Genomic DNA, 12568 nt, shown 5'->3' on the forward strand with positions numbered 1-12568 from the left:
TGCAGCGCTTCCACCATTTTCCAGTACAGTTCTGTCCTGCTGTACTGGAAATGTGCAATAACTTGGAGAAACTCACCCGTAGACAGCGCCTCGTAGCCTCGTCCACTTCAACTAAAGTACAAATACATGCAAGTGCTTTTCCTTCTCTGCCATCGATTTAGTGGTCGGTACAAAAATCGACTTTATTCTGAACCTCTGTTCACTGTTGGTTTGCGTCCTTTCTCTCGCTCTTTCTTTCTTTTGCCGTACATTACTCCCCTGCCTGCTACACAGCCATTTTCCAGCACAGCACAGCACGGCGGCGCAGGGAAAGAGGATCGTGCGTGGGAACTAATATGAAGAGCACGGAAAGAGACGAAGTTGAACGGAAACCCACGAATGAGTGAAGAGGGGCCTGTGCTATCGAATGGTTACAGCCCATTACGGAAATTTGACCCAATCTGAACAAGACTCCCTCCACTTTCTAATCTCTTTTTATTCCATTAAATACAGAGAAACAAAATATTTTATTTTAATAGTAATAATAATCATCCTGAATTTGGTCTAGAAACCGTTTATTACATGCTAAGACCCTAGTAAAAAAACAGGGCATTGACAATGACATTATATGCAAATATGCCTAAACCCAGAGTTAGCTATGCCAGATATATACACAAGACAATACTCCACTTTGGTCCTTTGCCACCATTTTATTTGAAGCAAATTTAAGACAATAGAAAAACGGGCATATCAGTTGTGCAAGGTAAACCAGGCATATCAACATTGATTAGAGCCTCGTTATGTAAGGGTACGCTCCGGGTTGGCAGCGGGAACCCATTGTAATACGCATAGTCTAAGAAACCATTATTTCTTGCAAAGTCATAGGACAAAAGATAACATTCTTGCATCCTTCTTTTTTAATAACACCAATCCTCGTGAGCAGTGTACAGTTATGATCATCCATGACAAAGTAAACATTCCACATAAACAAACAGAGCCAACATGACATGTCCTGGTGCACTTGGTATATATACCTTCCACTCCCGACAGGCACAGGGGAAAAGGTCAACTAAAACAAAACATTAATAATGAATGAGTAATAACATCCAGTAGGCTACTAGTTCAAAAAAGTGAGATTGCTAAACTTCCACTCTCCATGTGACTAGCGTTGGTGGTCTAGACGTTAGTAAATGTTCAAGAACGATTCCCATTCTGAAGAATGTATTCTCAAACCGTTTTATTTTAAACGTCTCTAACGCTTCGTGCACTTTCTGTTCTTCCATACGGTTTACCTACACCCCCAGACGATTCAACGACTCATCTCAAACCATCAGGTCACCAGTGCCACTTGAATCACTCACAATGCAATAAGAACGCTGGCAAGAGACTGGGACTCTGACGCGTGAGAGCGCCTCACGCCCACTATCTCCACACCTACAGGTCCATCCATACAGGTTGGTTTTGTTTTTTAAAGTCGGGTCTACTCGCACAAAAAGGTCACTTTTAAAACACCACCGACAGCTTCCGTAAAAGGTCCACCATTATTTATAGATATTTGTCAACATCAAAGGCATAATTATCACGACTACTTCAGCAAGAACATGTTTCCATATCAAAATATACAAAACAGGCTACCTCTATGCATTCGTCCATCCGGTCGCCAGAGCCTCGTTCATTTTTCCTTATAATTTACATGAATTCTGACAGTCACCCATGTACGCACACATTAAAATGTAAACATTCATTCATAGACAGAAAAAACAACACCAACGAATGTTTGGTTGTTAGTTCTACACTGTACAAAGAACGCATTTCGAATCACGCAGAGAACCAACCAGAAGATACATTATGTGTTATATACGGCTACTACAACTTGGGCAAACACTTAAGCTAGGCTAGGGTATATCGGAGGAGAGAGCTAGAGACACCTGGTTTGACGTACATGTTGATGTTGAGGATGAAGATTATACAGGGTAAAGCAGTCCTAGATTCAAAGGGGAGTCACACAGGATCCAACGTATTCAATTTGGCACCAGAGGGTCAAAATGTCTCAACACAACACAAAACACACACACTTTTCCCAGGGACCGATAGCCATTGCATACATGATGGCTAATTAATGAACAGCTCGAGTTCCTCTTTTAAAATGGTTCCAATCGGTATTATCTTGTTATGGTACGGTGACTTACTTTATTGTTTGCCAATATATTTTTTGAAAGGATGTTTATGCATTTTTATAGTTAAAAGGGTAATGCATCTAATGTAAAAAGGCAATTCACAATATTCTCAGAAACTCTGAATCTCGGTACAGATGAAAACAATGTGATAAGCTTTAAAAGGCCTGATTTGGACCCGGGTAAAGGGTAGCAATTTCCCAGTCAAGCACTTCAACCAATCATGACGCGGGCAGCTGTTATATCTCCTCAAAATATTATTTGAAATCCAATCTCAGCATCGACCAAGAAAAGCATTCAACCTGGAGCACCAATGCATTGCAAGGAACCAAAAAAGACATATTGAGAATTAGATGAGCATTAAAAAAAAAAAGCATAAATAAGTTTCCTCATCTCAAACTGTGGTATTTACAAAATGCTTCAGTTGCAGGCGCCACAGTGATCTGAGAACCAAAAATAGAGTGAGAGAGAAAAGCAAGCTGAGATGTAAACAGTTTGGGCAGCCATTACTTTATGAACAGCATGGTCGAATGCATTACGCTTAAAGAAACAAACTAATGTCTGAAAGGGTTTTTCTTTTGGTCGATTCCGTCCATCTGCCAGTCCGGTGACTCGAGTTGTGGCTCGGCTCACAGTTTTTCTTGACACGCATGCAAAGCCTTCAAATAAAAAAATACAGTCGCAGGTCAATGCGGCCATGGCGTGAGGTCTCTTTCCTGCTCCTGAGTCTGCTCCTGTCACAACCCGCCACTAGGAGCCATCTTTCTCTTTTGACCTGGCTTTGGGCTGCGGTTTACCCTGTGCGGAGGCGCCTCCCCCCCCCCTCACGCCCAGCTCCTCCTCCCACTGGGCCGGGTGGATCCAGGACGCCATGAAGCCCCCCTTGGGCGGCCTGCCGGAGACCACCGGCGCCGGGCTGCCCTTCTCGTCCAGGTCGTCGAAGCTCACCTCCTGCACCGCCTCCTGCTTCTTGAAGGAGTCCCTGCGCTCCGACAGCGCCAGCTTCCTCATCACCACCACGTCGTTGGAGCGCCGGCTGACTCCGCCCCCGCCGCCGCCGCCGCCACACCCGCTGCTCAGGCTGTTGCTGCGGCGATGCTGCTGGGGCGAGACGTACAGCCCCTGGCGCCCGTGCTCCCCGACGCACACGAACCCGGTGGCGGCGGCGTCCGCCTCCAGGTCCTCCTGCCCCTCGCCCTCCGAGAGCGGCGCCTCCATGGTGTGGCGGCGGGTGGCGAAGGCCTTCTTGTCGCCGTGGTACACGTTGAGCTTCTCGGCCGACTGCACCCGCTTGAGGAGCGGCGAGCGCTGGGGCTCGGCGCTGCGGGGCCGGCCGGCGTGCCGCGCCACGGTGGGCGGGGACAGGGTCTTGCCCGGGTGGTGGTGGTGGGGGTGGTAGCCGTGCAGGGCCTTGGCGTGGCCGCCGGCCGGCAGGCTGACGGAGGCGGGCGAGCACTGCGGGGACAGGGGCTGCGGCGGGGGGATGCAGGCCAGCGGGGACGGGGGGATGCTGGTGGTGGACTTGCAGCGGCCCGCCTTGGAGAAGCGGCCCCCCAGCACGTGGAGGGAGCTGGGCCGCGCCTGGGGCACCGGGGAGTTGGGGGAGCTGGAGCAGGGGGAGGAGCTGGAGTCTGGGGAGGGGAGGGGAGGGGGGGGCACACGGTGAGGACGGCACGCGCACCGGGAAACACCACGGCGGCCCGACGACGAGGCCGACAGCGAACGTGTAGCAGCGTGTGTGGCATACGAGGACTTGAACGGTCATTGTTCGATTATCTCAAAGCTGGCAATAGGATTATCACACATTTAAACCTAACACCATAACTGGATACATTTTCATTCGATGGGTTTTAGGGGTATTTTAACAAGATTAAACTGGATATGATCTTTCTGGAACAGGAGACATCATTCAATGATGATCATTTAAATCACAGAACATCGCATAACATTAAAATATTAACGATATTGTGTTCTATAAACTATAAACAGATCATTAATGATTTAACCATTAGCTCTCTTGTACCTTGAGATTGGTATAATTATCCTACAGGGTGCACTAACAGAACACACACACGCACGCACACACACACGCGCGCACCCACCTCCAGAGTGGTCGGGCGCCGGGGAGCGGCAGGGCGTGGACGGCCCAGGGGAGAGGGACTGAGTGGGGGAGCCCGAGAGGCTGTCGCTGGAGGACTGGTGGAACCCCGAGGAGAAGCTGCGGCTGCTCTGGATGGGCGGCGGTGGAGAGCTTTTGGAGAGCTTCTTCAAGATGCTCCGCCTTCTGGGAAACCGAAAGGAGGAGACGGAGAGGGTTGGGGGGGGAAAACTCGCTTAAAGCGCCAATCTAGAAGACACCGCTATTGTCCTCTTTGGCGACGGTTGTTGGCGATGAGCGCTGATCTTTCCAGAGACAGTGTCACCACCGACCCCCGGTTCATAACAACGATGACACTAGGTGTGCAAGGGTGTTCGTCCGTGGGCTTTAAGCTCAATCCCCATTGTGTAACCCGATACAGATGTAGACAGTGACTTTAAGACATTTAATGAATGAATGAATTGAATGAATAACTTAAAACTATTCATGCTTTTTTAAGAGACGGTATTTCATGGAAGTCTTGCGGTCAATGTGCCTACTACCAGCCAAACAGTCTAGGGAAATACTTTGGTTAAAAACATTTCCTAAAGGAGTTAATATTAATAACATTTCCTTTTCTGTACCAGAACATACAGGGCTAAAAACCTCTGAATAAAGATAACGATCAAAATACGCTACTCAAATATATATTACGTAAAACAAAAACACGACGCGTCAATCACAAACAACCTCAACACCACCAGAAACCCTGTGACTCATCAGCGGGGCATCAGAAAACACCTTCTCAGAAAGTGCTGCCCCGGGGAACCTGATTCTGTGAGGGGCTGACGGGTGCACGGTGACCAGGCTCCTGTTGGCAGGTCAACGCTGTTCACAGTCCAATAAGTTATTGAGCTGTCATCTGCAAGGAATGGGCTGCCACTGAAAGAAGGCACCCACCCCCCCTCCTCCTCCTCTCCCGACCACAGAGTGCCAAGCACACCCGCCGATTACCATAACAGGCCACGCCCACCCGTCCCATAACAAATGATGGCGCTCATGAGCACTCTTTTATAATGGGACCTATTTGTATATATTCCCCCCCCATTCAAACGTTGGTGGAGGCTTAATGCAAATTTTAACACCTCATTTAAGACATCCTTTCATGGTCAATCGGGGGCTTGACAGTATAGTCCCAAACTTAAATTTTACTGTCAAGTCATTTACCAAAGCTTTTAGCCAAAGCGACCCTGAGTCAAATCTGATCAGTCTTGGTGGGGCTAGCGGGGGCACCTTACAGATGACCACAGACGGGCGGTGGACGCTGGGCCTCAAACCCAGAGCCACTGTGCAGTCCTACCTGTCCTGGCCGTCCTTCCTCTTGGCCTTCTTGCTGCGCCGGGCCATCTTGCCCTTGTAGCTGGTCTTCCTGGCCGGGCCCACCTTGATGGAGGTGTTCTCCAGGGCAGTGGTCTGCAGGGTCACCCTGGTGCCACTCTGTCGGACCAACGTCCACATTCACATGTTAGCTCCTCCCATTTCCAATCGCCACGCGATACACGACATTCGCGGTCACATTCTTTATGTCAACTTAACTTCAATGAATCAACTCTGTTCACATGATTTGTTATTGACCGTTTTTGCTGCATTTGAATGCCTTTTTCAAGCAATGAATTTCACCAAGAAGTACTAAAAAATAAATACTACTAAATTGTGCCTAGAAGAGCAAAAGATGGATACAAGTGTGAATGAGGTGCGGCATGATATGATATCCACATTGCAATGTCAAGACTAAATACAATGGGGCTTCGCTCATCACAATACACTGTGCTACACTGGCTGTAGAACAGCCATGTTCCCGGCCTTAGTGATAGGGGCGTGGCTCAACAGGGCTCCCCTCGTATCCAGCCGGCCTGTGGAGGCGTGTACCTTGAGCAGCAGCTCCACCACCTCCGTGTGGACCAGGCCCTGCACAGACTCCCCGTTCACATGGGTGATGAGGTCGCCCGCCCTCAGCCCTGCCTCGTGGGCCGGGGTGCCCTCCTCCACGCACTGGGGGGGGAGGAACAAGGCAGGGGGGGGGGGTTATCAAACAGAGAGCCAACCAAACCCCCTGGGAATGGTAGCCAATTAGCACACATTGACATGCATTTATTCATCACCGACGCAGGTGGCGATCGTTCTGAGGTACAAGAGCGAGCCCGCCGATGTTTCGTATGCAACCCACCTGGATCAGACGCACCGACATATAGCACGTATTGGAGTGATGACTTGGAAAGTATAACTACTGATAATCATGAGTAACAATCCATCTGTCAAACGCCATTAACATTTAAAACTAACAGAAGTTAAGACGGAGTGGTTCTTTAACGGTGGGCCGTGAGCCAGAAGTGGATCACCACAATAAACTAAATAAATTGATATATGATATATATATTTGCAGGTGATCATTAGTATGCTTGAAGACAGAATAGGGGAACACTGTACCGTATAAGATACAGAGTATATTGCATATTTAAATGCTAAACATTTCTGGTGGATTCTGGGTCAAAAGTACACCCACAAGGGACCTCCTGCATGACAGATCTGGAGAGCCTGACTAGCATACAACACACACACACCCCCACACACACACACACACACACACACACAGGCTGACGTACCCAGACCATGTGATGCACGGTGTAGACGTCGCTGTCGCCCATGTAGACGCGGATGGCTCTCAGAGCGAAGCCGAACCTCTTCCCCGAGCTGTGGATGACCACGGGGGGGCGGAGGCAGGTGACGCTGAGGGACAGGTCCCGGCTGGGGGAGGAGTCCCGGGAGGAGGGGTTGGAGGAGAGGGACAGGGTGGACTTGGGGCTGGAGGGGGGGGCCGCCGAGTCGTCTGGGGAGCAACGATGGCGCAAACACGGCCACTCAGTAAACAACAACGGAGGTGTTCATATTGTCAGCGTGCATCATATTTAAAGCATAGGGTTTTCTATTCAAAAACCTTGCGCTGTAATTCATTTAACAGGCTGTAGAGGGAGCTGTAGCGCCACAAATGACTTGTTGACAACGACACAAATATGAAACGGAAATCAAAATCCAACAGTGTCAACAGTGTTTCCTCTCTCCCCTAGATCCAATAACCTAGTTAAATATAAACCGTGGCTTTGTTTGACGTGCAGAGTTATGCTGCATTAGTCATTGTTTGAGACGGGTATAACGATATGTGCATAGCTGGACTGAACCAGTGATTGACACTACGGACATGGCTCTGGCCCTCCCTCCTACCTGGGGTGATGATGAGGGACAGGCCGGACACCGACGCCGACTTGGGGACCTTGCAGCCCGCGGGGGGCCGGGCCTTCTCGGGGGTCTCCAGCTGGTGGGCGATGCGGCGGGAGGCGCCGCGCCGGTACGACGGCCGCGTGCCCGTGCTGTTGCTACGGAGACGGATGCGACGAAGGTTGGACACCATCCCGTCTAGAAGAGGAGGCAGAGGGGGAGACAGACAGTGAGACGAATAGTGAGACGGAGGGTGAGACAGACAGTGAGACGAATAGTGAGACGGAGGGTGAGACAGACAGTGAGACGAATAGTGAGACGGAGGGTGAGACAGACAGTGAGACGAATAGTGAGACGGAGGGTGAGACAGACAGTGAGACGAATAGTGAGACGGAGGGTGAGACAGACAGTGAGACGAAGGGTGAGACAGACGGTGAGATGAATAGTGAGACAGAGGGTGAGACAAGAGTGTGAGACGGAATGAGATGAATGGTGAAACGGAGAGTGAGACGAGGGTGAGTAGGTGTGTTTGTGAGTATGTGTAACGTATGCCCGTCTGTAAACTAACAATGGAGGTCGTTCCTTTGTTTAAGATTAGCTATTGATTTATTTCCATTGTCTAGTCAGTGCAATGCAATCAATATTTCTGACCGACAAAGCCAGAGGAGCAAAGTAAAGACTACTTTGCTCGCCTTATCGGACAAACTGCAGAGACAACCAAAATATAAATTCTATAAAACCTAAGATAACAAATATTTGGGATTTAATTCAAACTATATTTCAAATCAAACCCCCACCACCCCTGTGACTACCCTGCTCTCGCCGATGAGCTCCATGGAAACACTTGTAGCCCCTCCTTTAATCTGATCCCTTCCCACTGGGAGCTAGCCCTCCCTCCCTGCCTCCCCCTGAGGGGGGACCGCGGCGGCGGGCTCACCCTCCTCCTCCGCCGAGATGGAGAAGCGGGTCATGGTGTCCAGGCTCTGGGTGCTGTTCATCACCAGGGGGCTGGCACTGCGCTCCGACTGGGACGAGCCCGACGAGGTGCGGGGCCGCAAGCTGCCGGGGCCACAAACCACAAGGTCAGGGGTCAGGGGGACACGAGCCAGGGGTCAGGGGTCACGAGCCAGGGGTCAGGGGACACGGAGTGGCAACTACAGTGTGATGTCATGGAGGCAGGATCGCATGGATATTGAACAATAACAATGGTAGTAATATTTGTATAATAACTATTATCAATCCACCACAAGTACACATAATATATTAAATGTACTGTGCACACACACACACACACACACACACACACACACACCTTCCCCTGGGTCCGTCGGCCCGGCGCTCGGCCCCCGGGGCCAGGGAGCGGGCCCCGTCCCCTGGGGAGAGGACCCCCCGGCCATCCCAGCGGTCCTCCTTCTCCTCGCTGTGGCTGCGCTCCGACGACGACAGGCTCTGGTTGGACGGCGTGGAGGTAGACAGGAGCTCGGTGCTGCTGTACACCTGGACACCGAGTGGGAGGGACCTCTCTTTATTAGGCGTCAGATAAGATAACACGAGATCAGACCACCCTTTACTGCTCCCCGACGGGGCCGGCGGAGCAGGAACTCAACTGCCGACTGTGTTGAGTCAGGGGTCAAGCGGCAGGGCGTCTGCTTGCGACATAGAGAAGTGCGGGACTTTTGGAACATTTGAACCGTTTCCCGGTGGGTATAGTCATCAGTTAGTTATTATTTTAAGGTCAACGCGAGACCACTGAGGAGGGGGGGGGGGGGGGGGGGGGGGCGCTGACCTTGCTGAAGCGATGAGCCACGGAGGAGAACTGACGCAGCTCCTGGAAAGACTCTTCATCATTGGTTTCATCATCATCGTCGTCCGAGCCCAAGTGGCAATACCGCTCCGAGCGCGCTGGGGAGGACACACGCACACGCACACACACACACACACAAAATTACAACTTAATATAATTGGTATATAAATACTAGCAAACGAAGGTATACAATAAACAAGATGCAGCTGCCTCAGCCTCCCTCTTCTGCGTCTCTTACTGTCAAAGTAGCTGGTGTCGTCCTCTGTCTCCAGCTGGGGGATGAACTCCGCCTTCTGCCGCAGCAGGCCGGTCCAGTCCAGGCCGTGGAAGAACGAGTGCCCCTTCACCTCCGTGGTTCCCCCTGGAAAACACAGAGCAGCCCGCGTTGAGAACCGCTGACGGCCGGTAGGCCAGGCCCAGGGAGCCCTCCATGGCTGTGACGCCCTGCCTCTACCGGCCCGACGCACCGCGGGAACCCTCTGGCTCTCAAAGGGGAGTCCTACTGGGTCGCAGCCCGACCCCACGAGGGGAGACGGCGCAGAGCCAGGGAGCCAGGGCAGCAAGGGCTGACCGCCTGGTTACCCGCTGGGTGACCGCCTGGTTACCTGCTGGGTTACGCCCAAATTCTAACGTCTATCGTCCTGCTAAACCTCTCGTTACTACTAATAACCCTTTGGTCATATGTTTTATAAACATGAACTTATGACAGCCTTCTCTTTTATTGACCAGCGCCCCGAAGTAGAAGGTTGAACTCTTTATATATAATGGCCCCGCCCTGCATCCACCCTGCATCCATCCTGCATCCATCCACGCATCACGTCCCCACGGGGGGGCGGACCACCCACCTGTGCCCAGACGATCCAGGGGGCTCTGCCTCAGCAGCCTGGTGATCAGGTCCTGGGAGTCCGCCGTCAGCGCGTCCTCTCCACCCGGCCAGATGATGTCATCTGGGGCAGGGAGGGGAAGGGGTTAGACGTCACGCTTTCACTATCTCTTTATCGCTCTGGAAACTCCGACTTGAAGCATTACTTCCTGCCAGGCCCTTTCAGCGGTGCACGCGTAATTAGTGATTCACAGGCGGCAGTTGTTGATGCCGTCGGCGGAGAGCGAGATATTCACGAGGATGACTTCAGAGAGCTGACACCACCGTTTCACACATTCCCAAGGCTACAGAACTACTTTCCACTGTTACAAACTCTGCCTTTTCCACTCTGCTACCACGAGAGCAGCACGGATAGTAGACGTGGTTTGCAGGCTTTCTGCTGTCCCCAACTCAGCCAACATCGTCGTTAGCACGAGCTAGCAACTTATTATAAATTAAGAAAGCAAAAAGCAACGATCAAGTTCTGTGTCTCAAATCTGCCATTGCCCTTCATTACACAACATGTGTTTAACATATGTACGGGATGGTTACTAGCACACGCATGCAGACCTGGCCGCGTGTCGCGGACTTACCGTTGACGACCTGTCCGAAGAGCTGCTCGGGGGTGTCCCCGAAGAAGGGCACGCAGCCCACCAGGAACTCGTACAGGATGATGCCCATGGCCCACCAGTCCACGGGCTTCCCGTAGCCCTGCCTCAGGATCACCTCGGGGGCGATGTACTCCGGGGTGCCACACACCTGGGGGAGGAGAGGGGTGGTTGGACCGGGAGAGCCAGAGAGCCATTGAGCACACACTTTTATTCAAAGCAACTAACAGTGGGTTCATATGCGGGCCATGACCCGCGAAGAAAATCAGGGCCAGGGATTCAGCCTCGAGGATTTCTGAACGTGAGCTGTGGGCATTGGGGGGATCGAACTCAGATCCTTTCTGCTATGGGGGGTCCAACACCCTCTATAATATATTGTGTTAGATCACGGCAAACATTAATAAAATAAGACATGGGTAAGGGAAGAGAGGAGAGGACACGAGGGGAAAGAAGTAGAAGAGTAGAGAAAAGAAGAGGGGAGAGGAGACACAAGAAGAGAGGAGAGGAGAGACAAGAAGAGAGGAGAGAGGAGAGACAAGAAGAGAGGAGAGGAGACAAGAGAGGGGAGAGGAGAGAAAAGAAGAGAGGAGAGGAGAGAGGAGACACAAGAAGAGAGGAGAGACAAGAAGAGAGGAGAGGAGAGACAAGAAGAGAGGAGACACAAGAAGAGAGGAGACAAGAGAGGGGAGAGGAGAGACAGGAAGAGAGGAGAGAGGAGATACAAGAAGAGAGGAGAAGAGAGGGGAGAAGAGACAGGAAGAGAGGAGAGACAAAAGAGCAGAGGATAGACAAGCGAGGAAGGAAAGACAAGATAGTAGTAGAGAGACAAGAGAGGTGAGGAGAGGGAGCGAAAAAGAAAGACAGAAAGGTAGAGAAGATACTGACCTGCTTGTCGACAAACTCCCTGGTGTCCTTCTCGATGTGGCCCTCGTACAGGTTGGTGGTCATGTTCATGAGGCCGATCTTTGACAGGCCAAAGTCTGTTAGCTTAATGTGGCCCATGGAGGTGATTAACAAACTGGAAAATAAGAGGAGAAAACTAAGAAGTGTTGTACACACAAGGGGTAAACAGCAAATAATGTAGGCAAGAGATCTAGATACTTGACTTGAAGAAGACTTAGAAATTAACTGAGTCTTCAGAAGAAGGCCAGATATCTTTAAATAATAAAAAGGGCTCCAGCATAAGAAGTCAGCTGGGGAACTGGGAGAAATTATTCTCTTTGAATTACATGAAATGCTAGTCCTTATTTAATCCTGGAACCACACACTTAAAAAAACAGAGACTGATTTAGATGAACTGGTCTAGATAGACTTAGTGAGAACAACTTGGATGGAGCTTTGTTTCTCTGTAACGGCTGCTACAGAGAAACAGGTTTCCATTTTCTAATTTAGAGAACAGGGTTTCAGATCACGCTGGTTTAGTTATTTTTGAGTTGCGTTGAACTCCAGTTTGAAAGGCTGCTGCAGATCACACTGGCCGGGATCAGACTTAAGATAATACTGGAACCCACTTGTCTGGCTTGAGGTCTCGGTGCACGATGCCGTAGTTGTGAAGGTACTCTAAAGCCAGGACCGTCTCTGCAAAGTACATCCGGGTCATGTCTACAGGCAGGGGCCCGATGTTCTTCAGCAGGTTGGCACAGTCCCCGCCTGGAGCACAGACAATCAGGAACCCAAGGGTCTCACAGTGAGGGGTAGTCTAATGCAACTATCAAATGAAACATGAACTATTCTTGACACCCCTTATACAAAACAGCCTTCCCCTAAGCACTTCTCTATAATGTCGTAACG

At 50.8% G+C, this 12568-nt stretch overlaps 2 protein-coding genes across 2 annotated transcripts in view; both read right to left on the reverse strand.

Moving 5' to 3' along the window:
- Positions 1–337, reverse strand: part of pik3r2 (phosphoinositide-3-kinase, regulatory subunit 2 (beta)) — a 39860-nt gene extending 39523 nt beyond the window's left edge. Inside the window, exon 1 of the mRNA XM_060059600.1 lies at positions 77–337. The gene's annotated coding sequence lies outside the window, so the exon portion shown is untranslated. The remainder of the gene's footprint in view (positions 1–76) is intronic.
- Positions 338–669: 332 nt separating this feature from the next.
- Positions 670–12568, reverse strand: part of mast3a (microtubule associated serine/threonine kinase 3a) — a 30393-nt gene continuing 18494 nt past the window's right edge. Inside the window, exons 14-27 of the mRNA XM_060059586.1 lie at positions 12289–12427; positions 11663–11795; positions 10763–10928; positions 10153–10254; positions 9546–9668; positions 9290–9405; positions 8816–9000; positions 8441–8562; positions 7510–7701; positions 6894–7117; positions 6160–6282; positions 5591–5727; positions 4256–4437; positions 670–3784 (exon numbers count right to left, since the gene is read on the reverse strand). Coding sequence (XP_059915569.1) covers positions 2904–3784; positions 4256–4437; positions 5591–5727; positions 6160–6282; positions 6894–7117; positions 7510–7701; positions 8441–8562; positions 8816–9000; positions 9290–9405; positions 9546–9668; positions 10153–10254; positions 10763–10928; positions 11663–11795; positions 12289–12427 — 2825 coding nt within the window. The 3' untranslated portion in view covers positions 670–2903. The remainder of the gene's footprint in view (positions 3785–4255; positions 4438–5590; positions 5728–6159; positions 6283–6893; positions 7118–7509; positions 7702–8440; positions 8563–8815; positions 9001–9289; positions 9406–9545; positions 9669–10152; positions 10255–10762; positions 10929–11662; positions 11796–12288; positions 12428–12568) is intronic.

This window comes from Gadus macrocephalus, chromosome 8, assembly GCF_031168955.1.
Source record: "Gadus macrocephalus chromosome 8, ASM3116895v1".
Classification (NCBI taxonomy): Eukaryota; Metazoa; Chordata; class Actinopteri; order Gadiformes; family Gadidae; genus Gadus; species Gadus macrocephalus.